This window comes from Erinaceus europaeus, chromosome 2, assembly GCF_950295315.1.
Source record: "Erinaceus europaeus chromosome 2, mEriEur2.1, whole genome shotgun sequence".
NCBI classification, from domain to species: domain Eukaryota; kingdom Metazoa; phylum Chordata; class Mammalia; order Eulipotyphla; family Erinaceidae; genus Erinaceus; species Erinaceus europaeus.
In genome coordinates, this window is record NC_080163.1 from 108,827,525 (window position 1) to 108,853,116 (window position 25,592).

Here is a 25,592-nt window from a genome sequence, read left to right on the forward strand (position 1 = left end):
GTAAGGAGAGAGTGAACATGCTATCAGGTCCAGAATCTGGGTCAGTGGGCCCCTCTCGGCCATGGTTATCGGTCAACATCTGGGTTTCTATTCCCTACCTCTTTGGTGCCTTGCTCAGTGTCCCTTGCTCTTCCCATGCAGAGCTTAAAAGGACCATGCCCTGAATGCAATGACCGAATCTGTTCCTACACACAGAATGTCAAGTCCATACAAGCACAGTGAGATACCTCCTGTGCTCCTATTCAGTCAGTGAAGATACTGAGGTCCAGAGAGGAGCAAGCCCTGAACAGATCACACACCCTAGGAGGGATGAGCTGGCATTGTCTGACTTCTTTCAGCTTCTGTGTCCACATTTCAAATAACCCTCCCCTGAAGGAGATTCTATAGCTTGACTCAAAGGTTTCCCATTGACTGGGCTGATGAGATAGCTCACCTGTATAGGACACATGTGAGGGACTCAGGTTCAAGGCTGGGCTCTAATACAGTAGAGGAAGCTTTGGTGCTGTGGTGTCTTTCTATTTCTCTACCTGTTTGTGTCTTTTTCCCTTTATCTTTCTTTCTTTCTCTTTCTCTCTCTACCTGAAAAGTGTCAGCTTAGAGTGGTAAAGCTCCAGTGATAACAAAAATAAAATGGAAAGGAAAACTGCCCTCTGACTAGATGTCTCTTTTCCTGAAGGGATTAGGAAAATGGAGAAGAAGAGGAGATAAAAGGGATCCTCCCTTTTAGCTTCCTATCTGCTTGAATCTGCGCTTCACATTTCATCTCCAGATCTTCAGCTATGAGCACCCTCTGTTTTCAAGTGTCTGGACTCAGACTGGATGACACCACCAACTCCCCTGGGTTTCCAACCTGCAGATGGCAGATTCTGGGACTTCTGGGTACTTCATAGTCATGTAAGCCACATGATGGTTCTCTTAATCTATGGCTGTATCTTGCCAGTTCTGTTTCTCTGGAGTGAATGACTACAGAAATGAACTGCTAGTGGTGGGATACATTCTAAGAGATGCTTCATTAGGTGATTTTGGTGTGGGAATGTCACCCGGTGTCACTACATCAGCCTTGTTAGAACTCAAAGCACACTACACACCCAAGCTACATGGTACAGCCAGAAGAATCAATCTCACACATGTGCTCATTGTTGACAAAACATCACTCTGTCTGTATAATTGCATCTGTCTCACTGGATGAAGTAAGGTCCTCAAACATGTGAAATATCACTGAGAAGCCTCTATGGTGGTTGTTGTTTTTTTTTTTTAATTCTACGTACTCAGAAAGAAGGTAAGGAAGAGGAGAGACAGAAAGAGGGAGAACCTTGGGCTTCCCACGATGGTAAGGTACACACTCTGCCCACTAAGCTATCTCCTGGATGACCGACCTTAAGCATATAAAACTTCTGTGTAATGAATGCTTCATTCTCTTCCTCTTTGAAGGGGAGGGGAATCTTGCACTCCTCTCTGAGACCACTGCAGAGGTATATGCTTACATCTGCTGCAAGTACTGATTAAGCACCTACTGGGTGCAGAGCTCTGTGTGGGCACATGGAATCAGGCAGATGGTGAGATGCTTATGAGGCATTTGTGTCCATAGAACCTCTAGAGCTTTAGCAAATGACAGCACCCAATCTTGCAAGTACCCTCTGAGTCTGGGGTGACAGTTCCTCAAACCCAGCAGCATCTGAGAGAAATGTGCTTTCTCCTTATAGAGGGTTTGGGAAGTGGATAGAGGCTCCTCTCCAAGAAGGTCTATGCTGACTGGTTGGGGCGACTTTGCCTGAGCCCAGCCTCACTCAGAGAGTGAGGAGACAGGCAAAAAGCCCAGAAAACCAGTGCTGAAAACTCCCTCTGGGGGCCGGGTGATGACACACCTAGCTAAGCATAGGTATTACAATGTGCAAAGACCCAGGTTCAAGCCTCCAGTTCCCATCTGCCAGGAGGAAGCTTTGCGCATGGTCAAGCAGTGCTGCAGGTGTCTCCCTGTCTCTCTCTTTCTCTCTATCTTCCCCTACCCTCTCGATGTCTGGCTGTCTCTATCCGGTAAATAAAGATAATAAATTTTTTTAAAAATAGGAACTCCCTCTATGACTCATGAGCCTTATATCCCTATATGCTTTTCTCAGCATCCATTGCTATCAACTGCACAAGAGGTGCTTGTCTTGCATATCTCACAAGGATAGCTGGGTTACATGAGTGAGAAACACCTGGAAGCCACTTTTTATTTTATGAAGGTCAATGCATTCAGTTCTTGACCAGGCACCAATGTCCCCAGGTCATGCCAAGGTTAAGTGGGAGAGCAGTTAATATTTCAGCCCAATCAATAAATCTCGCATCCCAAAACCAGCCCACAGCCCACAGATACTCACCATCATCACACAAGTTCAGCTTGGACAGGCTCCTGCCATCGAAGGGTTCCTCAAAGAGGGAACTAGTGTCACGGTCACTCACTGTGTGCAGATACATGGCTTTGTTTTCCATTCTGTTCTGCAACATTGGGGCAAGGAAGGGAGGGTGAAGGGAAGGGAAGAGAAAGATAATAAACTGTAGGTGGACGCCGAAATGGATAAGCCCAAGTTCGATCCTGGCCCCTATGCATTAAAGGAAGCTTCAGTGCTGTGTTTACTTTCTCCCTCTCTGTCTTACTTTTCCTTTTCTAAAGAAATATTTTTATTTGTTATTGGATAGAGACAGAGAGAAATTGAAAGGGGAGGGGGAGATGGGGAGGGAGAGAGACAGAGAGACACCTGCAGTCCTGCTTCACCACCCGTGAAGCTTTCCCTTTACAGGTGGGGACCAGGAGCTTGAACCCGGGTCTTTGCCCACTTAAATGCGAGTGCTCAACTCTATGCTTCACTGCCTGGCCCCTGTCTTACTCTTTCTATATAAAAAAGTGAAGGGAAAAAGGGTTCATGAAGGATGAAGCTGGCCAGACCATTTTACGAGGCAGAACCAAATATAAATTGCCCGTTGTCATAACTTGAACTTTGTCTGAAGAGACATCTAACTTCAAGGCCAAGAAGAAACTAGAGCTGACCAGCTGCCATGCAACTGTCCTATTCGATAACCTGGGAGGGGTGAAAAGGGCCTTCCGCTTAGCTTCTTGAGTAGTGAGATACCTTATGTGCACATATGCTCACACACAGAATGTTCCTGGTGTCTGTGGCCCGACAGCCAAGCTAGCACCTCTCCTTCCTGCCCCAGGGGATCCCCACAACCCCCAGACAGCCCCCACTCCAGCTTCTCAGTGCCTCTAGTTTGTTAGTTCCCACCCAGGAGGGGCTATAGGCAGCTCTGTTGCTACTAAGTTGCAGGGGTTCCTCCCTCATCTCAATAGCACTGTGAGCAGACCCTTCCCTCAGGCCTCATTCCTGGGGAGCTAAGGGAAGCAGGGGCCCAGGGTCTCTCCTTTTGGAAGTTGATCTCAGTGGTCACACAGAGCATGAAGTGGAGGTTGGGAGTGCTGTGTTCTGGGAGTGGCGGTGCAGAGAGGATCTTAGGCCAGGTAGGCCCTCTCCTCAAGCTCACCTCTCCCTCTCCCTCTCCCTCTCCCTCTCCCTCTCCCTGCAGATCAAGCCTGAGCACAGCCCAGCCTGGAATGCACAGACTCTCGTTATCTGGACTGTGTCCATGGGGCAGCTGTTCCCCAGGGTCCTCCCCGCCCCTCAGCCCCTCAGCTGGTGGAGCAGAGGCCAGATGTGAGTGTGAGGAGATTGGAAATACACAGCCAACTCTGCTCACATGCTCATTACTGGAGAGTGAAACCCAAGAATGTCCTGTCTGTCCCAGGTTTTATTTTGGAGCTATTTTTCTTTCTTGGGGAATGGGGGTGGGGAGGGATTCAGACCTTTCAAATATTGATCTTAGAGCCTTTGGGCTATATTTAGAAAAAGGGACAAGCAGGGGCTGTGAGGTAGCTCATCTGGGAGGAGGTCTGCTTTGCTCTGTACACCACCCAGGTTTGAGCCCCTGGTTCAGGACATGGGAGTATTATAGTTCTGGGGAAAGCCTCAGTGCTATAGTCTTACTCACTCGCTCACTCACTTACTCTTTCTGCCCGAAAAACTGGGTCAACAGCAGTGAGACCCTAGAAATGACATCCAGTAAAGATAATAATTAAAAAAAATTTTTTCTTTAAAAAAAATAGAAACTCCCTCTATAACTCATGAGCCCTGTAACCCTATATGCTTTTCTCAGCATCCATTTGTCTAGAAATAACAAAAATAAAGAACAACTGACCATCCAGTTTGGTGAGAATAGAGGAGTGCCCCTCATACATTCAGACAAAAATTATAGGCCATTTGCAAGTTAAAATCTCTGTCCTTTCAGAAGTACTATGATAGGGGCTAGTGGCATCTCATTTTAAAGATGAGTCAATCAAGGCCCAGAGAGGTGGGTACCAGTGGGTGTCAGAGAGGGACAGAGCAGCAGACCGTAAATGCCCCACACCAGGTTGGCTCAGCCCCGAGATTGCTCTAAGCGGGAAGCATGTTGAAGCCTCACTTGGAGGGGTTCAGTCTTCATATCTAAGGCCAAGCAGTGAGTGGGGAAGTCCAGGACCAAGAAGAAGTTCTGAAAGTCTGCAGGGAGGGGACCAGCACTGTGGAAAGAATGCCAAAGTGGCCTGTGCATGAAGCCCAAGGAGCTGGGACTTGTGTTTCAAATCAAGAGTGAAGTCTTTTGCAGAGAGATGAGCTCACTGACCCCATAGGGGTGTCTTGCAGCTGCATTTTAGGGCTGATGCACTCAGTCATCCAGCCACCCCACCCAGAGGCCATGTCAGGAGGCATGGAGTTCTATCCTGATTTCAGTTACTTTATTAATTTCATATAAAGTATAGAAATGGTTTCACATGAGAAAGAGCAATCAAGGTACACACAGTGGCAAGGATTGAACCAAACACCTCAGAGGCATCCAAGCCCTGAGTTCTCCCAGATGAGCTAGTACCCCGCTCACTCAGCAACTCTCCTTATTACACAGCAATGTGACCCAAATCCGCTGAGCTCATCCAGCTTCAGGTTCACCTACTTCATGAGGGGGAGACTCACTCTCTTAACCACTCAGTTTCAAGAGTCTCCTTCCTGATGGGGCTGGGCAGTGGTTGCACCTGATTGAGTGCATATGCTGCCATGCACAAAGATCCAAGTTCAAGCCCCTGGTCCCCACCTGCAGAGGGCTGGGGGTATGGAGCTTCACAAATGGTGAAGCAGTGCTGCCAGTCCCTTTCTTTCTTTGCCTCCTCTATCTCCCCTTCCTCTCCCAATTTCTCTCTATTCTACCAAAAGAAGGGGAGAGGAAGAAAGGAAAGAAGGAAGGAAGGGAGGGAGGGAGGGAGGGAGGGAGGGAGGGAGGGAGGAAGTAAGGAAGAAAAGAAAGAAAGGGAAAGGAAAAGAAAGGAAGGAAAGGAAAGGAGAGGAGAGGAGAGGAGAGGAAAGGAGAGGAGAGGAGAGGAGAGGAGAGGAAAGGAAAGGAGAGGAAAGGAAAGGAAAGGAAAGGAAAAATGGCTCGTGGGAGTGGTGGATTCATTGTGCAGGCACCAAACCCCAGCGATAACTCTGGTGGGCAAAAGACAAAAAAAAGTTGGGATTCTTTCTGGTGATCACGAGCAGAGGTACTGGCAGAAGATTCTGGTAGATAGGCAAGCCAAACTTAATCAGCCCCGAGAAAAGAAGAGAGGCACTGAAAAGTTAATCACCAAAGCTGAGAAGATTAGACTTGAGAAGACTCAACAAGCAAGTAAACATATTAGATTTTCTGAATATGTTTGAAAAAAAAGAAAAAGATAAGTTTTGGTCCACTGCTTACTATTTCACTGGATACTTGAACTGTCTCTAGGAAATCCATTGTTATTATGGAAGCAATGTATAATGATTTTCCCCCCTAAAGTTGTGAAGTAATTAAAAGAAACATCTTTCATCCTTGTAAAAAAAAAAAAAAAAAGTTGGGGAAGGGCTTTACAAATGAGGTCACACAGGGACTTGGGAATAGTCTGGTGAAAACCCACTGCCCTGACAAGCAGCCAGGTACAGAAGTCTCCCTTTATGAGATGCCCTTCTTCCTAGCCAGTTCCCAAAACCATGATGTTTGTGGTTCCATTTGCAAAAAAAAAAAAAAAAAAAAAAAAACAAGCATGCATGCAGAGCAGAGCTGAATCTGCATCCCAGCTTTCCAAGCCCTCTCTGTGCCATAAAAGATATCTCATCAGTTCCTCCTGTTGAGTACTTGGAAGGGACTTCAGTCAACTTCCCAGAGGCAGCACCACTTACTTGCAGGAATCACAGCTTTCTTTGGAAAGCTTTGCTTCAAACACACAGAAACCTGGGGGAAAATCACTATGCATGTGGCCCTCTCCAGAGAGAGAACCACCAGGTTCATTTAAAGTCCTTTTTTTCCCCCCTGCCTGAACTTAGTGAAATGAAATCATAATGCAGGGCTCAGAGGCTCTTATATTTTATAAATAAGCTCTCCTTGGACATGTTCCACCGCTGGGCACACATGCATACTCCACATGGCAGAGGGATTGTCACTTAAGCCCACTGCTGTCTGAATAGGTTATTGAACTGGGACTCTGCCAGGCACATTTGCCACTAAGACCTCTCTCCCTCCAGCACCTCCAGTGAAGGCTCACTCTTCCCAGCCAAGGCAGCTCCACTAGCTGACAGCTGGGCCCTTCCCATCCATCTGGGACCTCAGTGCTTCCCAACTTGAAGATGCCAGGTACAACACCCTCATCCTCCCGCCACCTCCCAGAGTCCTTGGGACTTCAGGTGATAGGACAAAACTCACCTGTATGCTCCAGTGAGGTCTCAATTCCTGCCACTGTCCATGATGGCTGCTACCACTGCACTGAGACCCCAGAAGCCCCTCAGAGTTTGTCCCCCCAGCCAGCCAGAGCCAGATGGAGTCATAGAAAGAGGTTGCAGGGGCAGAGTTGCTTCTTCAGCAAGATCAGGTCAGAAGAACAGATGCAACTTTTGGTCCCACTGGGGGCCTCTGGCCTGGGATTCCGTCCTATTGCCTCTGTCAGCTACACTCTGAGATGTAGGCAGAGCAGCTCTGCTAGGTGGGGACTGAGATGTGAACTGAAGCTGCTCTGGCCTTGCGTCTTTATAAAGACAAAGTTCTGTGAGCTATTGCTGGGGCTCCCCTGGGGTCTGGAACTCGATCCCCCTCTGCTGGCTAATGTCAGCATTGCAGGAGTACCGTTGGCCTGAAAAGCCAAATCAATCTTTGCCCTAACCTCCTGTTAAGACCCAACTCAGAATCCTTTGGAGAAAGCTTCTGGGTGAATGGACCTGGTTTACAACCTATGCAAAAACCAAACTAACAGGCTGGTTCGTAGCATATCCAGCTGAGTGCACATATTGCCATACACAAGAACCTAGTCTGACCCAGGTACAAGCTGGAAAGGGGAAGCTTCGTAAGTAGTGAAGCAGTAACGCAGGTGTCTCTCTTTCTCCCTCTCTACCTCCACCTTTCCTCTCAATTTCTCTCTGTCTCTATCAAAAATAAAAAAAGAAAGAAAAGAAAAGAAGAAAGAAAAAAGATGGCCACTGCTCTAACTACTCACCAAAATGTGGCTTGGAATGATTTAACATTAAAATCACATTCACCCTCAAATGACACATGTTGTTCACACTGGAAGCATTCAGAAGAATCCTATGTGAGTGCTGAAGAACTTCCCAAAGTCAAGTCCAGTGAAATCCCACACAAAGCTAGCATTTATGGGGCAGTGACGTTACACAAGCTGAGTGGGGCATAAGAAAAACTTGCACTAGCTGCCAGTGTGTGTGTGTGTGTGTGTGTGTGTGTGTGTGTGTGTGTGTGTGTGTGAGAGAGAGAGAGAGAGAGAGAGAGAGAGTCTATGTATACATTTCATAATGAAAGCTGGGCTTAGGCACAGATAGCTGTAAACCCAAGCATGACCAGTGATGGTCAAAACACTGACATCTCACCCAAGTGGTATGAGAGTCAGTATATTCAGGTTGGGGTGGTGATAGGGAAGGGCATGGTAGAAAATTTGAAACAGCCTGAGCCATAATGTCCTTTCACATGATCTTCACCCTAGGATCACACCCTTAAAAATGATGCGAGTGACCTGCCTGTGAGCAAATGATTCAGCCTCCATACTTGAGGATGAGACCTCAGAGAGAAAAAAAGGCTGCAGGTTCAATTCTCTCAATCCAGTACTCAATCATAAATAGTCATGCTAAGGAGGCAGCTCCAATGAAAGATTCTATTTTAAATAGTAGTAGCAATATGAGGAGGAGAGAAATCACTTTATAGTTATCTTTACTGTTATCTGTACCTATATAGCTTTAGATTGTTATCATTTTAGTGTATACTATGCCTGTGCTAGGAAATGTTAAGTGGGTTTTGTGTATTATTAACTTACTTAACCTTGACAACAGTCATTTGAGGTAGGTGCTACTATTATGGTCACTTAACAGAGACTGAGGAACTCAGTACTTTGTGCAAGATTAAGCCCCCAGTAAGTGGCAGGTCTGCATCCCACTCTAGGCAATTTGATAAAGAGCTTGCATGTCTAACCACTCCCCTATCCTTCCTCTCATGAAAGAGAATGGCATCTGGTCATTCACTTCACCAATAGATATTTTTATGAGTACATTCCTAGAAACGTTGGTGAAGTGAATGACCATCCTCCTTTTGAAAGGGGACCTTTGGGTTGTTTCTCATCCTTGTCTATTAAGAATACAGTTTCCCTGCTTCACCACTTGTGAAGTTTTCCCCCTGCGAGTGGGGACCGGAGGCTTGAACCTGGGTCCTAGTGCACTGTAATGTGTGTGCTTAACCATTTGCACCACTGGCTGGGGTGTGAAACTCTGGTGGTGGGAATTTTGTGTAATTATACCCCTCTTATCCCACAATAATCTTGACAATCATTATTAAATCACAAAAAGAAGTAAAAGAGGAGGAGGAGGAAAAAGATGAGGAGGAGAACACAGCTTCCCAAGCAGCCAGGGGTGCATGTGACAGTGAAGTATAAGAATGGCCTGGATTCCTATTGATAACCACAGAATGTGAGCTCAGATCTACAGGGACGCAGAGGTCACATAGGCTCCTAAGCTGAATATGGTTCCCAGACCACATCAAATCGATGAGGTTTACAGTCAACAATATTTATACACCTTTCCCATATTTGGGAGCTACTCTATTCCTTGATCCAGCTTTCTGGTCCTTTTTCCAACCATGACATAATCTCTCCAGACAGTAACGTGGATCTACCTGCATATCAGATTTCAGGCTCAGGGGAAAGAAAAAAACCTAGTATAGCCACAGGCCCTCTGGAATATAACTAAAATATGCCTACCATATATCTACAAAATGGAGACACACCCCCCCCCCAATTCTTCATCTGCACTATTCCAGCCTTTAGGATCATGATTTGTCAACAATTTGTTTGGCTTTATATGTTAACTCTCTTTTCAGCCACCAGGTTCCAGATGCTAGCAGGATGCCAACCAGACTTCCCTGGACAGACAACCCCACCAATGTGTCCTGGAGCTCGGCTTCCCCAGAATCCTGCCCCACTAGGGAAAGAGAGAGGAAGGCTGGGAGTATGGATTGACCTGTCAATGCCCATGTTCAGTGGGGAAACAATTACAGAAGCCAGACCTTCCACCTTCTGCATGACACAATGACCTTGGGTCCATACTGCTAGAGGGTTAAAGACTAGGAAAGCTATCAAGGGAGGGGATGGGATATGGAGTTCTGGTGGTGGGAATTGTGTGGAATTGTACCCTCTTATCCTATGGTTTTGTCAGTGTTTCCTTTTTATATATTAAAAAAAAGAAGAAGAAGAATGGTCTGGAGGACAAGGTCTCTTAGATGATAAATTTTTACCACCTAAAATCAGAATGGCCCAGAACAAGACTTGCTTCCAATCAACTGTAGGAAGCATTTATTTAGTTAATATTTATTTATTTACTTATTTATTGTGACCCCAGGATTATTTCTGGGGCTCAGATCCTGCAGGATGAATCCACCACTCCCAGTGGCCTCTTTTTCTTGTCCCCCCCTTTTACTTTCTTTCTCTCTCTTTTTTTTTTAAATTTCTTTATTGGGGGATTAATGTTTTACATTCAACAGTAAATACATTAGCTTGTACATGCATAACATTTCTCAGTTTTCCATATAACAATACAACCTCCACTAGGTCCTCTGTCATTCTTTATGGATCTATACTCCCCTCTACCCCAGAGTCTTTTACTTTAGTCTAATACACCAACTCCAGTGCAGGTTCTATTTATGTTTTCTCTTCTGATCTTATCTTCTTCTTCTGCCTGAGAGTGAAATCATCCCATATTCATCCTTCTGTTTCTGACTTATTACATTTAACATGATTTCTTCAAGCTCCATCCAAGATGGGCTGAAAACAGTGATGTCACCATTTTTAATAGCTGAGTAGTATCCCATTGTGTATATAGACCACAACTTGCTCAGCCACTCATCTGTTGTTGGACACCTGCATTGCTTCCAGGTTTTGGCTATTGCAAATTGTGCTGCTAAGAACATAGGTATGTACAGATCTTTTTGGATGGGTGTGTTGGGTTCCTTAGGATATATCCCCAGGAGGAATTGCAGGATCATAGGGTAGGTCCATTTCTAGCCTTCTGAGAGTTCTTCAGACTGTTCTCCACAGGGGTTGGACCAATTAAAATTGCTGCCAGCAGTGCAGGAGAGTTGCTTTGACCCCACACCCTCTCCAGCATTTGCTGCTGTTACCTTTTCTGATGTATGACATTCTCACAGGAGTGAAGTGGTATCTCCTTGTTGTCTTTATTTGCATTTCTCTGACAATCAAAGACTTGGAGAATTTTTTCATGTGTTTCTCAGCCTTTTGGATCTCTTCTGTGGTAAATATTCTGTCCATGTCCTCTCCCCATTTTTGGATAGGGTTATTTGTTGTCTTGTTGTTGAGTTTGGCAAGCTCTTTATATATTTTGGTTATTAGCCTCTTGTCTGATGTATGGCATGTAAAGATCTTCTCCCATTCTGTGAGGGGTCTCTTAGTTTGGGCAGTGGTTTCTTTTGCTGTGAAGAAGCTTTTTATTTTGATGTAGTCCCATAGGTTTATACTTGCCTTAGTCTTCTTTGTAATTGGATTCATTTCATTGAAGATGTCTTTAAGATTTATGTGGAAAAGAGTTCTGCCAATATTTTCCTATAAGTATCTGATAGTTTGTGGTCTAACATCCAAGTCCTTGATCACTTGGAATTCACTTTTGTGTTTGGTGAAATATAGTGGTTCAGTTTCATTCTTCTGCATGTTTCAACCCATTGTTTCCAACACCATTTGTTGAAGAGACTCTGCTTTCCCCATTTAATAGTCTGGGCATCTTTATCAAAGATTATATGCCCATAGGTGTGAGAACTTACTTCTGGGCTCTCAATTCTATTCCACTGGTCAGTGTGTCTATTCATGTTCCAGTACCAAGCAGTTTTGATGACAATGGCCCTACAATACAATTTGAGATTCAGGAGTGTGATGCCTCCAGTTCTGTTGTTTCTTCTCAAGATTGTTTTGGCAATTCTAGGTATTTTCTGGTCCCAGATAAACATTTGTAGCATTTGTTCTATTCTCCTAAAAAATGTGCTTGGGATCTTGATGAGGATAGCATTAAATTTGTACATGGCTCTGGGTAGTATACTCATTTTAATGATGTTAATTCTTCCAACCCATGAACATGGAATATCTTTCCCCTTCTTTGTTTCTTTTTCTATTCCCTTGAGTAGTGACTCATAATTTTCAGTGTACAAGTCTTTCACTTCTTTGGTTAGCTTTATTCCTAGATATTTTATTGTTTTTATTGCTATAGTAAAAGAAATTGATTTCTGGATTTCATCTTCTTCTAACTTAGTGTTTGCATAGAGGAATGCCGCTGACTTTTGGATGTTAATTGTATAGTCTGACACCTTACTGTATTGCCTGATGATTTCCAGAAGCTTCTTGCTGGATTCTTTAAGTTTTTCTATGTATGCTATCATGTCGTCTGCAAATAAGGAGAGTTTGATTTCTTCTCTTCCAGTCTGTATCCTTTTAATTTCTTGCTCCTGACTGATTGCTATGGCAAGAAATTCCAACACTATGTAAAATAGGAATGGTGATAGTGAGCAGCCCTGTCTAGTACCTGATCTGAGTGGAAATGCTTCCAGTTTTTCACCATTGAGCATGATATTGGCTGTAGGTTTGCTATATATAGACTCCACTAACTTGAGGGATTTTCCATCTATTTCCATTTTTTGTAGTGTTTTGATCATAAAAGGATGTTGGATTTTGTCAAAGGCTTTCTCTGCATCTACTGATATGACTATGTGGCTTTTGGTCTTGCTTTTATTGATGTGGTGGATCACGTTGATTGATTTATGTATATTATACCAACCTTGCATGTCTGGGATAAACCCCACTTGGTCATGATGAAGAGTCTTTTTAATATACTGCTGTATCCGGTTGGCTAGAATTTTGTTCAATATTTTCGCATCTATGTTTATCAGAGATATTGGTCTGCAGTGTTCTTTTTTGTAGTATCCCTTTCTGCTTTTGGTGTCAGAGTGATGTTGGCTTCATAGAAGCTGGAAGGGAGTATTCCTGTGTCTTCAAACTTCCGGAAGACTTTTAAAAGTAGAGGTATTAACTCTTCCTTGAAGGTTTTGTAGAGTTCATTTGTAGAACCATCTGGTCCAGAACTTTTATTCTTGGGGAGGTTATTGATAACTGTTTCCATGTTATTGGCTGTGATGGGTCTGTTCATATTATCTAGTTCCTCTTTATTTAATTGTGGAAGTTCATATGTATCTAGGAACTCGTCTATTTCTTCCAGGTTCTCTAGCTTGGTGGCATAGAGTTGTTCATAGAAGCCTCACATGATATGTTGAATTTCTGCAGTGTCTGTTGTTATATCTCCTCTTTCATTAACAATCCGATTTATTTGTGTCTTCTCCCTTATTTGTGTCTTCTCCCTTATTTGTGTCTTCTCCTTATTTGTGAGTCTGCCTAAAGGTTTGTCGATTTTGTTCACTCTTTCGAAGAATGAGCATTTACTTTTGTTGATCTTTTGAATGGTTTTCTTATTTTCTTTTTCTTTTTTTAATACTTATTTATTCCCTTTGTTGCCCTTGTTTTTTTATTGTTGTAGTTATTTTTGTTGTTGATATTGATGTCATCATTGTTAGATAGGACTGAGAGAAGTGGAGAGAGGAGGGGAAGACAGAGTGGGGGAGTGAAAGAGAGACACCTGCAGACCTGCTTCACTGCTTGTGAAGCAACTCCCCTGCAAGTGGGGAGCTGGGGGCTCAAACCAGGATCCTAACTCAGGTCCTTGTACTTTGCACCATGTGCACTTAACCCGCTGCACTACTGTCTGACTCCCTGTTTTCTTATTTTCAATGTTATTGATTTCTGCCCTAACTTCAGTTATTTCTGTCCTTCTGGTTGCTTTAGGGCTCCTTTGTTCTTCATTTAGGTCTTTAAGGTGTGCTATCAGGTTTTTTTTTTGTACTTTTTCTTGTTTCCTAATTTGTGCTTTTATGGCTATGAACTTCCCTCTCAGAACTGCCTTAGCTGTGTCCCAAATACTTTGATAACTTGTGTCTTCATTTTCATTGAATTCTCGAAACATTTTGATTTCTTCCTTCATTTCCTCTTTGACCCAGTAGTTGTTAGGTAGTGTACTGTTGAGCTTCCACATTTTGGGACTACAATCTTTTGTTGATTGTTAAGTGTTAGTTTAATTCCACTGTGGTCTGAGGAGATGCTTGGGATGATTTCAATGCTCTTGAATTTGCTAATGCTTTCTTTGTGGCCTAACATATAGTCTATCCTTGAGAATGATCCATGTGGACTTGAATAGAATGTGTATTCCAGTTTCTTGGGGTGAATGATTCTGAAAATGTCCAATAGTTCTAGTTTATCTGTTTCCTCATTTAGCTCCCTCATGTCTGCCTGGATGATCTGTCAAGTTGAGAGAATGTGGTGTTGAAGTCCCCTACTATGACTGTGTTGCTGTTAATATATTGCTGTAGCTCTTTCAGTAGATGTTTGATGTATTTAGATGACTTCTCATTGGGTGCATAGATGTTAATAAGTGTTATGTCCTCTTGATTGACTGATCCTCTGAGCATTAAGTAATGTCCATCCCTATCTTTTTTAATTTTATTGACTTTAATATCTATCATGTCAGATATGAGAATAGCTGTTCCTGCCCTTTTTTGTGGGACATTGGCTTGTATGATAGTTTTCCATCCTTTCACTTTGAGTCTGTGTTTGTCTTGCTGAGTTAGGTGTGTGTCCTGTAGGCAGCATATTGTTGGGTTGTGTTTTCTGATCCATCTTCCTATGCTGTGCCTTTTAATAGGTGAATTCAGGCCATTGACATTTATTGATATAAAAGATTTAATACATTTTAATGCCATTGTAGATTTTTAGAGCGTTCTGAAATATGGCATATTTATAGTGGTCTGACTATTTATAGGAAACCTTTCAGAACTTCTTTCAGGGCAGGCTTGGTGATAGTTGATTCTTTCAACTCTTGCTTGTCTGAGAAGGTTTTTATGCCTCCATCTAGTTTGAATGACAGTATAGCAGGATACAGTAGTCTTGGATAAAAGCCTTTCTCATTGAGCACTCGATAAATATCTTGCCATTCTCTTCTGGCTTGTAGTGTTTGTGTGAAGAAGTCTGCTGCTGCTTCTTCTTCTAGCGTTTGCCCTTCTTCCGTAGCCAGTCAACAGTGTCAAGTTGAGCCTGATGTAAAGTTTCGAGACCTCCTTTGAATCTGGAGAGGTGGCAGTCGTTGACCATGTGGGTCATAGTCTGTCTGTAGCCGCAGGGGCAGTTCGGGTCATCTCTGGCTCCCCAGCGGTGGAACATAGCGGCGCACCGGCCATGGCCTATTCGATAGCGATTGAGGAGGGCCCAATCATAACGTGCTAGTTCAAAGCCGGGTTGACGCTTGCAGGGGTCTGTGATGAGGTGTTTGTTCTTTACCTCAGCTGACTGCCAACTCTGTTTCCAAGAGTCTGGAACAGAGAAGTTCAGTGTAGGCATAGGGGACCAGATTGGGTGACAAGACGTCAAGCGTTGGACAGGGTGGGCAAAGATATCCGCGTATATTGGCAGGTCCGGTCGAGCGTAGTAGACGTGGGAAATGAACTTAGATGATGCCGCATCCCGACAAATATCTGGTGGGGCGATATTGCTAAGAACTGGCAGCCATGGGACCGGGGTGGAATGGATGGTTCCAGAAATTATCCTCATGGAGGAATATAATTTGGAATCGACCAAGTGGACATGGGGGCTACGGAACCATACTGGGGCACAGTATTCTGCAGTGGAATAGCATAATGCCAGAGATGATGATCGTAGTGTGGAAGCGCTCGCGCCCTATGAGGAGCTGGCCAGTCTTGCAATGATGTTATTCCTCATGCCCACCTTTGCTGCAGTTTTTATGAGATGTTCGTGAAATGACAGAGTGCGATCGAGAGTAACGCCAAGATAAACTGGCTGGGCTTCATGCCGGATTCTCATGTCGCCAAGCTGCACATTAAGCTCACGCGAGGCTGAGGCATGGTGTAGATGGAAAACAGATGATACCGTTTTTGCAGTGCTAGGGATTAGTCGCCATTTTTTACAGTAATCAGATATCAGAGACATGTCTTTCGTGAGTGTTTCCTCGAGGATGTCAAACTTGGATGCACAGCAGATGTCATATCGGCGTAGATGAACTTCCTTGAAGAAGTTTCTGGGAGGTCATTGATGTAAATATTAAATAGCGTAGGAGCCAGAACAGAGCCCTGGGGGAGGCCACTTGAGACAAGTCTCCATCTGCTAGACTTGTCACCCAGATGCACCCGGAATCTTCTGTTTTGGCCACCCATGGAGGCAGGCATCTTGAGATCTTGACTAGGAGACCACGGTGCCAGACCGTGTTGTGAGATCAACAAAGACAGCACCCGTCTTTAAATTCTTCTGGAATCCATTTTCAATGTAAGTTGAGAGGGCCAGGGCTTGTTCACAGGTAGATCTTCCTGGGCGGAAACCAGCTTGGGCGGTGATAGGAATTTCTCTGTAAGAGGAGAAATACGTGACAGAAGCAGCCTCTCAAGGAGTTTGTAACACACGGAGAGGAGAGAAATTGGTCTATAGCTGGCGGCCAATATTGGGTCTTTCTTTGGTTTCAAAACTGCTATTATCTTCACACGACGCCAAATTTTGGGCATAGATTCAGATTCCAAGATGTGGGACAGGAATGAAGTGAGCCACTTCTTTGCCGCGGGGCCCAAGTTAAGAATGAGTTCTGGGGTGATGTTATCATAGTGTTTGTGTGAAGAAGTCTACTGCTAATCTTATGGGTTTCTTCTGTAGGTGACTCTTTGTTTTTTTCTGTATCCTTCAAGATCCTTTCTTTATCCTTATTCCTTTCCATTCTAAATATGATGTGTCTTGGTGTCTTTAAGTCTGGGTTAATTTTGTTTGGGACTGTCTGGGATTCTTGAACCTTTATGTCTTTGATGTTTTCTAGACTAGAGATGTTTTCAGCTATTATGGCTTGAAGAATGCTTTCTTCCCCTCCCACTCTTTCTTCCTCTGGCAAGCCAATAAATGTGTATATTATTTCTTTTGAAGTCATCCCATAGGTCTCTGTTGTTGTTTTCAGCATCTCTTACTCTCTTTTTGAGATCTCTTACTTCTTTTTTAGTTGTCTCTAATTCGTCCTCGATCTTGCTAATTCTGTCTTCAGCCTCATTTATTCTATTCTATCTCTCCTCTATTGTTTTCTGGAGTTCATCTATTTTGTGACCCTGTTCTGATACTGTTTTAGCTTTCTCAGCTAGTTGTGTTCTTAGCTCAGCTATTTCAGCTTTCTGCTCTATAATAACCTTGAGATAATTAGTGTTTTCTTCCAGGGTCTCATTTGTTTTTTCTGCATTTCTGATGACAATTCTTTCAAACTCTTTGCTCACTCCTGTGACTGTTTCCTTAACAAGTGTTTGGATGTTAACCTCACTATCTTGTGGTTCAACCTTTGGGGGGCTTTTAGTAGGACTCTTATCCTGGTTCATTTCTTCAATATTTCTTCTTGCTGGTTTAACCATTCTATATAATATGTTATGAGGTACCTCTCTCAGGACTTTTCAAATTACTGATCACTCTTGCCTGGATTGACTTGTGTCTAAGTAAGGCAGTTAAAGTGTTCACAGTTGTGGAAATTAACAGTCATTTTAATATAATTTAAATCCCTGAGTTGGAGCACAGAGGATGTTAAAAGCCTAAGGGATTTTAAATTATAAGGAGGCTTCTTAGCTTAATCACTCACTGCTGACCAAGAGATAAAGCAGGGTGGGGGAGAGATAGCACAGTGGTTATGCAAAGAGACTCTCACACCCCAAGGATCCAAATCTCCAGGTTCAGTTCAGTTTCTCTGCCAAGCCGGGCAGCACTGCTGGCCCTGTGAGTTTCTAAACAAGTCCCATTTATAGTCTGTATGTTCTGAGGCAATTATTCACTGTGTTATCACCAGGAGAACAGTGTGAAAAGGTTCCCACTCTACAGCCCTACTGCTAGGCCACCAAGGTGTAGATCTTCTCCAGAATTTCCTGGTCTGTTCTCTGTTCCCAGATGTCAGCACAGGGCCTCCCCCTGCTGCTTCAGCCTCTGAAGGCAGTAACAATGAAGACTCACAGTTGCATTTGATGAGTCTTAGGGGAGTTCTCTCCTCCCTTCAGCAGTCTTTTTGTTGATAAAGCAGACTGGAGGTGGTGTCTCAACTGGTAAACTGTTGAACTGTTAATAGCTGCTCAACCTCTCCATAGGCTCCTCCCTGTCCATGAGCTACAGGTGTTTGCACTCACCGGTGGTTTGGTGGGTTCCTGAAGTCATTCTATCCTGTCTTGTTGTGGTCCCAGTTGGTCTCCTTTGGCATTCCTAGTTGACCCGGGAATGGAGAGGAGAGAAACACCTTTCCTTTTTCTTTTACCTAATAGGATAGAGAGAAATTGGGAGATGAAGGAGAGATAGAGAAGGAGAGAGAAAGAGAGGCACACTGCTTCACCACTCGTGAAGCTTCCTCCCTGTAGGTGGGGATCAGAGGCTTGATCCCTGGTCCTTGCACATGTGTGCTTAGCTAAGTGTTTGAGCCCTGCAAGAAGCACTTATGGGGTTATACCCCAAGGACTCCATAACACCCAACCAAAAAGAGGTGTGTACTCCTATGTTCATAGCAGCACAATTCATAATAGCTAAAACCTGGAAGCAACCCAGGTGCCCAACAACAGATGAGTGGCTGAGAAAGCTGTGGTATATATACACAATGGAATACTATGCAGCTATCAAGAACAATGAACCCACCTTCTCTGACCCATCTTGGACAGAGCTAGAAGGAATTATGTTAAGTGAACTAAGTCAGAAAGATAAAGATGAATATGGGATGATCCCACTCATCAACAGAAGCTGACTAAGAAGATCTGAAAGGGAAACTAAAAGCAGAACCTGATCAAATTGTAAGTAGGGCACCAAAGTAAAAACCCAGTGTTGAGGGGTAGACATGTAGCTTCCTGGGCCAGTGGGGGGTGGGAGTGGGTGGGAGGGATGGGTCACAGCCCTTTGGTGGTGGGAATGGTGTTTATGTACACTCCTAGCAAACTGTAGACATATAAATCAGTAGTTAATTAATATGAGAGGGGGAAATCAATTGTATGTCTCAAAGTTTCTCAAAAGACAACCTGAATCTTTTTAATATATAGGCTGTGTATTTGATATGCGGACTCTCTCAAAAGCCTAGACCAAGTAGATTAGAAGCATCCAATAGCACAGCTATATACAGGATACTAGGTACTGTACAGCAAACCATAACAAAGGGACTTTTCAAAGTTAACCCAGTTAACAAATAAAGTGATGATAATATTAACTATCGATTGTCTTTTTGAACCCTAAGACAGCAGGAACCTCACATCTTTACTATAAAGCCCCTACTTCCCCCAGTCCTGGAACCCTTGGATAGGGCCCACTTTCCTGTATGCATCTCCCAATCCAAACCAAATAATATTGCATGCGCCGATCACAACCTAACCAAAGCAACGATTGCCACCTCAATATGCTTCACCTCAGACTGTATCCAGAGACTTCACGTGTGGAATGACAACCCTTCAACTTCATTACTCGGGTGAGACCTTTCCTTTTATAGTACACTCTAATTTCATCTCAGGTAGTTCACTTTCTAACAAAGTCCCATAATCTAGATATACACCAGTTTCTGTGAGAGAGAGCTTATGTGCACACGTATCCATAAACTACTGCAAAATATATACCTGAAAGCAGAAGTACACTAGAGTTTGCAGTGAGTACCTCCCTAACACTTCCTCTCCACTATTCCAAGCTTGGGATCCATGATTGCTCAACAAGTTGTTTGGCCTCATATGTTAACTCTCTTTTCAATCACCAGGTTCCAGATGCCACCAGGATGCTGGCTAGGCTTCCCTGGATTGAAGACCCCACCAATGTGTCCTAGAGCTCAGCTTCCCCAGAGACACACCTTACTAGGGAAAGAGAGAGGCAGACTGGGAGTATGGACCGACCAGTCAACGCCCATGTTCAGCGGGGAAGCAATTACAGAAACCAGACCTTCTACCTTCTGCAACCCTCAACGACCCTGGGTCCATGCTCCCAGAGGGCTAGAGAATGGGAAAGCTACCATGGGAGGGGGGGGATTATGGGGATTGGGTGGTGGGAATTGTGTGGAGTTGTACCCCTTCTACCTTATGTTTTTGTTCACTAATCCTTTCTTAAATAAAAAATTTTAAAAAAAAGAAGCACTTATAATAGGAATTTACATCCCAGCAGGTACTATAAAAGTCTGATTGCATGTGCATGTTCCTAAATGGCTACAGCTGTGGATGTGGAAACTGAAAGGGCACATCAGAATGTAATCTGTGTGCCCAGGTGCTTTCTGCTTTCATGGAATGGTTTCATTTGATGATCCTAGCAACTCTCTAGGATTGAGGCAAGGGAGAGTATTATCACCCAGTTTCTGTATGAAGAAAGTGAGTCACACTGAGTGTGAAGATGTGATGCTGGCCTTTACTCAATCTCTTAATCTCCTGAGTATCACCATCCATGGGGCAGCCTTATACATTCCATAATAAGGTGCTGCTATTCTTTTAAAAAATTTTAATATTTATTTATTTATTTATTTTCCCTTTTTGTTGTGCTGGATTTTTTATTATTATTATTGATGTTGTTGATGATGCTGTCATTGTTAGATAGGACAGAGAGAAATGGAGAGAGGAGGGGGAGACAGAGAAGGGGAGAGAAAGATAGACATCTGCAGACATGCTTCACCACCTGTGAAGCGACTTCCCTGCAGGTGGGGAGCCAGGGGCTCGAACCAGGGGCTTGAACCGGGATTTTTAAACCAGCCCTTGAGCTAGTCCTTGCACTTTGCGCCACATGCGCTTAACCTGCTGCACTACCACCCGACTCCCTCTTTTTAAAATTTTATTTTTCATTAGGGAATTAATGTTTTACAGTCAACAGTAAATACAATAGTTTGTACATGCATAACATTTCCCAGTTTTCCATATAACAGTACAACCCTCACTAGGTCCTCTGCCATCATGTTCCGGGACTGAACCCTCCCCTCCCCTCCCCACTCCAGAGTCTTTTACTTTAGTGCAATACACCAAAGTGCTGCTATTCTTAAATCTCAAACCTTCCTCCTAAGGCCTGAGGACAGAAATAAGGACTTTTTATTTGTCTTTTTCAATATATATATATATATATAGGTTTCCTTTCTATCTGTCTGGCACAGAACACTGGAGGGTCACCTCATTCAAATGACCAGGTGAGCCCCATGAGTTCCAGCATTGCTATCGAGTCTGAGACAGTCTTTACCAGAAAAATGTCTCTACCTTTACAAAAAGTAGTTCACAGCTAACTTTGCTGCTTGGATCATTTTGGTTGGGGGAGAGAAAGAACATTCCATGCATGCTTTTGATATTAAGAACAGGAACTATTATATTTAATAACCATCATAAGTCAAAATAATAAAGATATTTTGGCTGCTTATTATACCAGAACAAGAGAAAAAATATCAAGTGAAACTGAGAAAGAATGCTGGAGATAGAAGAGGAGAGCAAGACTAATAAATTAAAAAAAGAATAGGGGAGAGAAGGAAAGAAATCATCATGGCATAAGCAGGCTTGAGGTTCTCCAATCTAAAAAGCTCTAGAATTGGAGATTCAGAACTCTGGTGGCGGTAATGGTGTGCAGTTGTACCTTTGTTATCTTGTAATTTTGTAAATCAATATTAAATCACTAATAAAAAAATCATTTTTAAAAAGTTGGAGAAGAAGAAGGAGAAGAAAGAAGAGGGGCCGGGAGGTGGCACACCTGGTTGAGCGCATGTTACAGTGCGCAAGGACCCAGGTTCAAGCCCCTGATCCCCACCTGCTGGGGAAAGCTTCATGAGTGGTGAAGCAGGGCTGCAGGTGTCTCTCTGACTTTCCCTCTCTATTACCCCCTTCCATCTCAATTTCTGTATGTCGCTACCCAATAAATAAAGAAGTTCCAAACTTTGTGTCATGAAGTGTAAGCCATCTTAGCAAGTTCAGGGGTGTTTTGTTTCTACTCCACAATGTCTGGGATCTTGTTTGGGCAGACTCAAATAGCTAGAGATCACGCAAATGAAGAGTGAAGGGTCCAGGGGACAGGAGATCCATTTTCAAGCAAGACTGGTATGCCACCACTCCACTAGCTCCCTGGTCCCTAGTGATATTTCTTAACCGCTACTGCATACTGCTTACCCTGTCACCCAAACCAACTTTTACCCATGAGTTTCTATTAAACCAAGTTGCCTCCGTCTCATATTTTTTTATATAACTGACTTAAAGATTCGGGGGTGGGGGTCCTGATTTTCACTTATGTCTAGATGCATTTCATCTTGTTAGCTTTAGTTCATCAGACCAGTATTTGAAGAGCCTTTGAATTTAATTGTCTTACAGTATTGAGCTAATCCCAACTTTGTGCTCTTTATAGATCAGCTATAACCAGCTCACTGCTAATGTGCTGGAAAGTTCAGGACTAAAGCTCTAGGTGATTGCGCTGGCTATCTGTCACCAAGGTGAGGTTGACTTTCTCCTGTCCCCCAGATACTTCACTCTTCATTTGAGTGATCTCTAGCTATTTGAGTCTGCCCAAACAAGACCCCAGACATTGTGGAGTAGAAACAAACCACCCACCAGACCGCTATGCCTGGCTCTCCTAATTCAATCTGTATCTAGTTGGCATTCTGCCCATATCTCTCCGTCACAATCACAGCAATGCCATGGATCTTTTTGCTTCTCTGTATCTCTGAGTATTTCTTTAAAATATAATGTTGATTCAGGTGTGTCTGTAGGCAGTCTGAGGTGTCCTGTCTCAGTGTTTGAGAACTCTCTGCCCTAGCGTTTTGCATATTCATCTTACAAAGGAAGGAGAAGAAGACATCAGAATGTGCTGGCCACACTTTCCACAAGCCATTCCGAAGACTCCTCTCTGATCATGAACTTTGGAGCAGGGAGGTGAGGAGTTTCAATATACAGAGGATGACTAACACAAAAGGCCCCATTCCTCATGTCCCACATTATGCTTCTTGGAAAGTATGAACACATATATACAAAAACACTTTTCAAAGTGCATCCATTCTTAGATCAATAGATTCCCCTGTCCCACAAGTCCTAGGAAGACTTATTATGTATGTATTGGCCTAGAAACCGAGGCTGGTTGGTTTTCAGCAACTGTGTTACAACTTGACCCAAGAAGCTCTTGAGCCAAGTGCCTGTGTAACCTGGCAGGGAAGTGTGTGCGTACATAGGCAAAAAGGAGGAGCATGTCCCTACTCTATGCAAAGGAAGCTTTCAGTCTGTGCCCTTCTGATTGGTGGGAACTTGCCAAGCAGTGATTGATTGATTGGTCTCTGGCTCCCCAGTCTGGTGTCAGTTTCTTCTCTGTGGTGACTGTATCTGGACAGGCTGAAACACACCACTGGCATAGAAATCTGTGGGACCCCACCCTCAAGAGTCTCCCAGTTCTGTTAGGAGCTTTTCCCGAGTCAGGATGGTGCCATTTCTTGTTTTCCTTTGTTATATTATTTATCACATAGAAATTTCGAGTCCAAGTTAAAAGCAGTGAGTTAGAACCAGGATGTGTTGGGAGTTAGCATCTATTCCCTGAGCACCACTTGGATAAGCTCTTGGCAGGGGAGTGAGCATTCTGTGCGGTAGGTCACCTCTTCCTCTGGACAACGTCTGCTCGCTCCTTCCCAACATGTGATAGCTCTCTGCCACATATATGCCCTTCACAGGAACCAGTCCTGTCTGCTAGCACTTTCTGCACGTGTGAGGAACAGGTTTCTGAATTTCCTTGTCTGTCTCTGAAAACTCTTCTAGAACCTTGACAAGTAGTAGGAAGCTGTGGAGAACCCCTGCTGAAGGTGGCTGGTCAGGTCTCAACAGAGCAGGGGCTAAACTGGGGGAAACTTCCTGAGCAATTACAACTCTTTCACCCTGCTGTCTCTTGGTCCCCAAATGACACTAGATAAAGCCAGCGTTCCCAGCAGGAAGCTAAGTCTCTCAGCTCAGAGGTTCATCCAGAAGAATTCTATGGTCCTTCCAACTCCGTGGGTTTTGATGGAAGGATTTCAATGGAGCCTTAAACCCATCCTCCCTGGGAGAAAGGTCTATTTTCTCCTTTTGAGGGGTCTTCTCTCCAGCCACAGCCCCTGAGGTTGAGCATGCACAAAAGCCCCTCCACTGCACAGCTGGTCCCCAGGGTGTATGGCAGAGGTCACAAGCCCAGGTTTCCAGGTACGAACATGAAAAGCTCTAGCCTTGGCCTCTCTGAGCCCCAGCAGCTCCCAAGAGACTTTGGTACTGAAGTTCTAGTCTTCTGTTTGATGTGTCCAAGTGTGCAAGCTCAAATTCCTCCCATGACTTGGCCCAAGTTCAAAGCACTGTGCAGTCACTCTCAAGCTTCCCCTTCCAGGCACAGGGCCCACTTGTGTCTAACCTCTGCTTTGTTGGCAATTCAAGAGCTTAAGGAATGTTTTTGAAAATTCAGAAGCATTTCTGACCATGACTCGGATAGTTTTCAGTAAGAAAGAATGGAAAGCATAACAGGGTAGGCAGTGGGCATCTGTGATTCTCATCTAAGCTGTATCACCTTGGTGAAGTCATATGATGTAGCTAATTCTGCATTCCTTCAACGTGTTATTATCACCTAATTGGAGTTTTTGTAAAAGTGAGATAAGATGATGGGTCTGATCCTCTACTGTAAACAAAAATTTCCTTTAAAGCAAAGCAGTGCTTGTATTAAAGTATTTTGTGTGTGTGTGTGTGTGTGTACGCGAGAAACACTAGAGCATCATACTGCCATTTATGATGCTCTGTTTTGGTTTTGTCTTTCTTGTTACTACAGGAGACAGGGATCAAACCGAGGGTTTCAGACACATAGGGCATGCACTCTATCACTGACCTACCTCCATGGTTCATACTAAACTATTGTTAAATAACCCACAGATATGAATTTATGAAAGTTGATAGAAAAAAAGTACTGGGGTGGAGACACAGTGGAAGAGATAGACAGAGAGACATGCATATCTGAGAGTGAAGGCAGGTCTGTTGGAGAAAAGCAGGGAGTGGCCAGCAGACAAGGAAGTTAGAGCAGTGCTGATTCTCATGGGTCAGCATGTCTTGTAGCCTGTGAAGGAGGAAGTGGGAGTTAAGGTCTTATGCACATGGAGAAAGTGCTAGTCAGGTTGTTTGATTCTGGCAGGAGGAAAGGGGATATGTCGTTGTGTCGTAGTAATATGTTGTTTTGTTTGGAACTATGGTGGCTACAACAGTCAATACCTTATCCCAAGAGGTGACCAGGGGCAGGGGAGATAGCATAATAGTTACTCAAAGAGACTCTCATGCCTGAGGTTCCAAGGTTCCAGGTTCAATCCTCTGCACCACCATAAACCTAAGCTGAGCAGTGCTCTGGTTTTAAAAAAAAAAAAAGTGACCAGGAATGGTCAGCAACTATAATGGTTGCTTCTGCTTCCTCATTCCCAGATGTCTCAAAGGTGGTGATTAAACACAAAGCTAAATAAATGGGAGTGGAGAGATAGAATAATCGTTATGCTGAATAACTTCAATGCCTGAGGTTTTGAAGTCCTAGTTTTAAGCCCCAACACTACTGTAAGGCAGAGATAAGCAGTGCTCTGGTAATAAACAGAAAATCATTAATTTATTAGTTAATTAAGTAAAATCCAAAGATAAAGAGATGGATATACTTTTTTTTGTCATGATTTATTTATGATTAATAGTGGGCTACCTACCAGGTTGTAAGATTACAGGGTAGAGATCCACATGGCACCCACTAACAAAGCTCTATGTCCCCATCCTCCCAAAGATACCCACCATAATTCACAAAAAGTCTTAGGGGGAAAACATCTTAGAAACAGTCTGTTTGCTTCTGGGTTTTTGGTTAGTTTTTTTTTTTTTTCCTGGTTTTTGTTTTTTGTAAGTTCCTCTGTGTCAGTTTTCTAGATTCCACATATTAGTGA

At 43.7% G+C, this 25,592-nt stretch overlaps 1 protein-coding gene across 3 annotated transcripts in view; it reads right to left on the reverse strand.

Annotated features, from left to right (window-relative positions):
- Nucleotides 1–7,076, reverse strand: part of SCARA5 (scavenger receptor class A member 5) — a 134,990-nt gene extending 127,914 nt beyond the window's left edge. For 2 of the 3 annotated variants that reach the window (XM_007517253.2, XM_060184888.1), the window contains exons 1-2: nt 6,778–7,075; nt 2,361–2,478 (exon numbers count right to left, since the gene is read on the reverse strand). In XM_007517253.2, coding sequence (XP_007517315.1) covers nt 2,361–2,472 — 112 coding nt within the window. In that variant the 5' untranslated portion in view covers nt 2,473–2,478; nt 6,778–7,075. Of the gene's footprint in view, nt 1–2,360; nt 2,479–6,777 lie in introns of all 3 variants that reach the window. The other variant, XM_060184889.1, reaches the window with a different exon arrangement.
- Nucleotides 7,077–25,592: the final 18,516 nt, after the last annotated feature.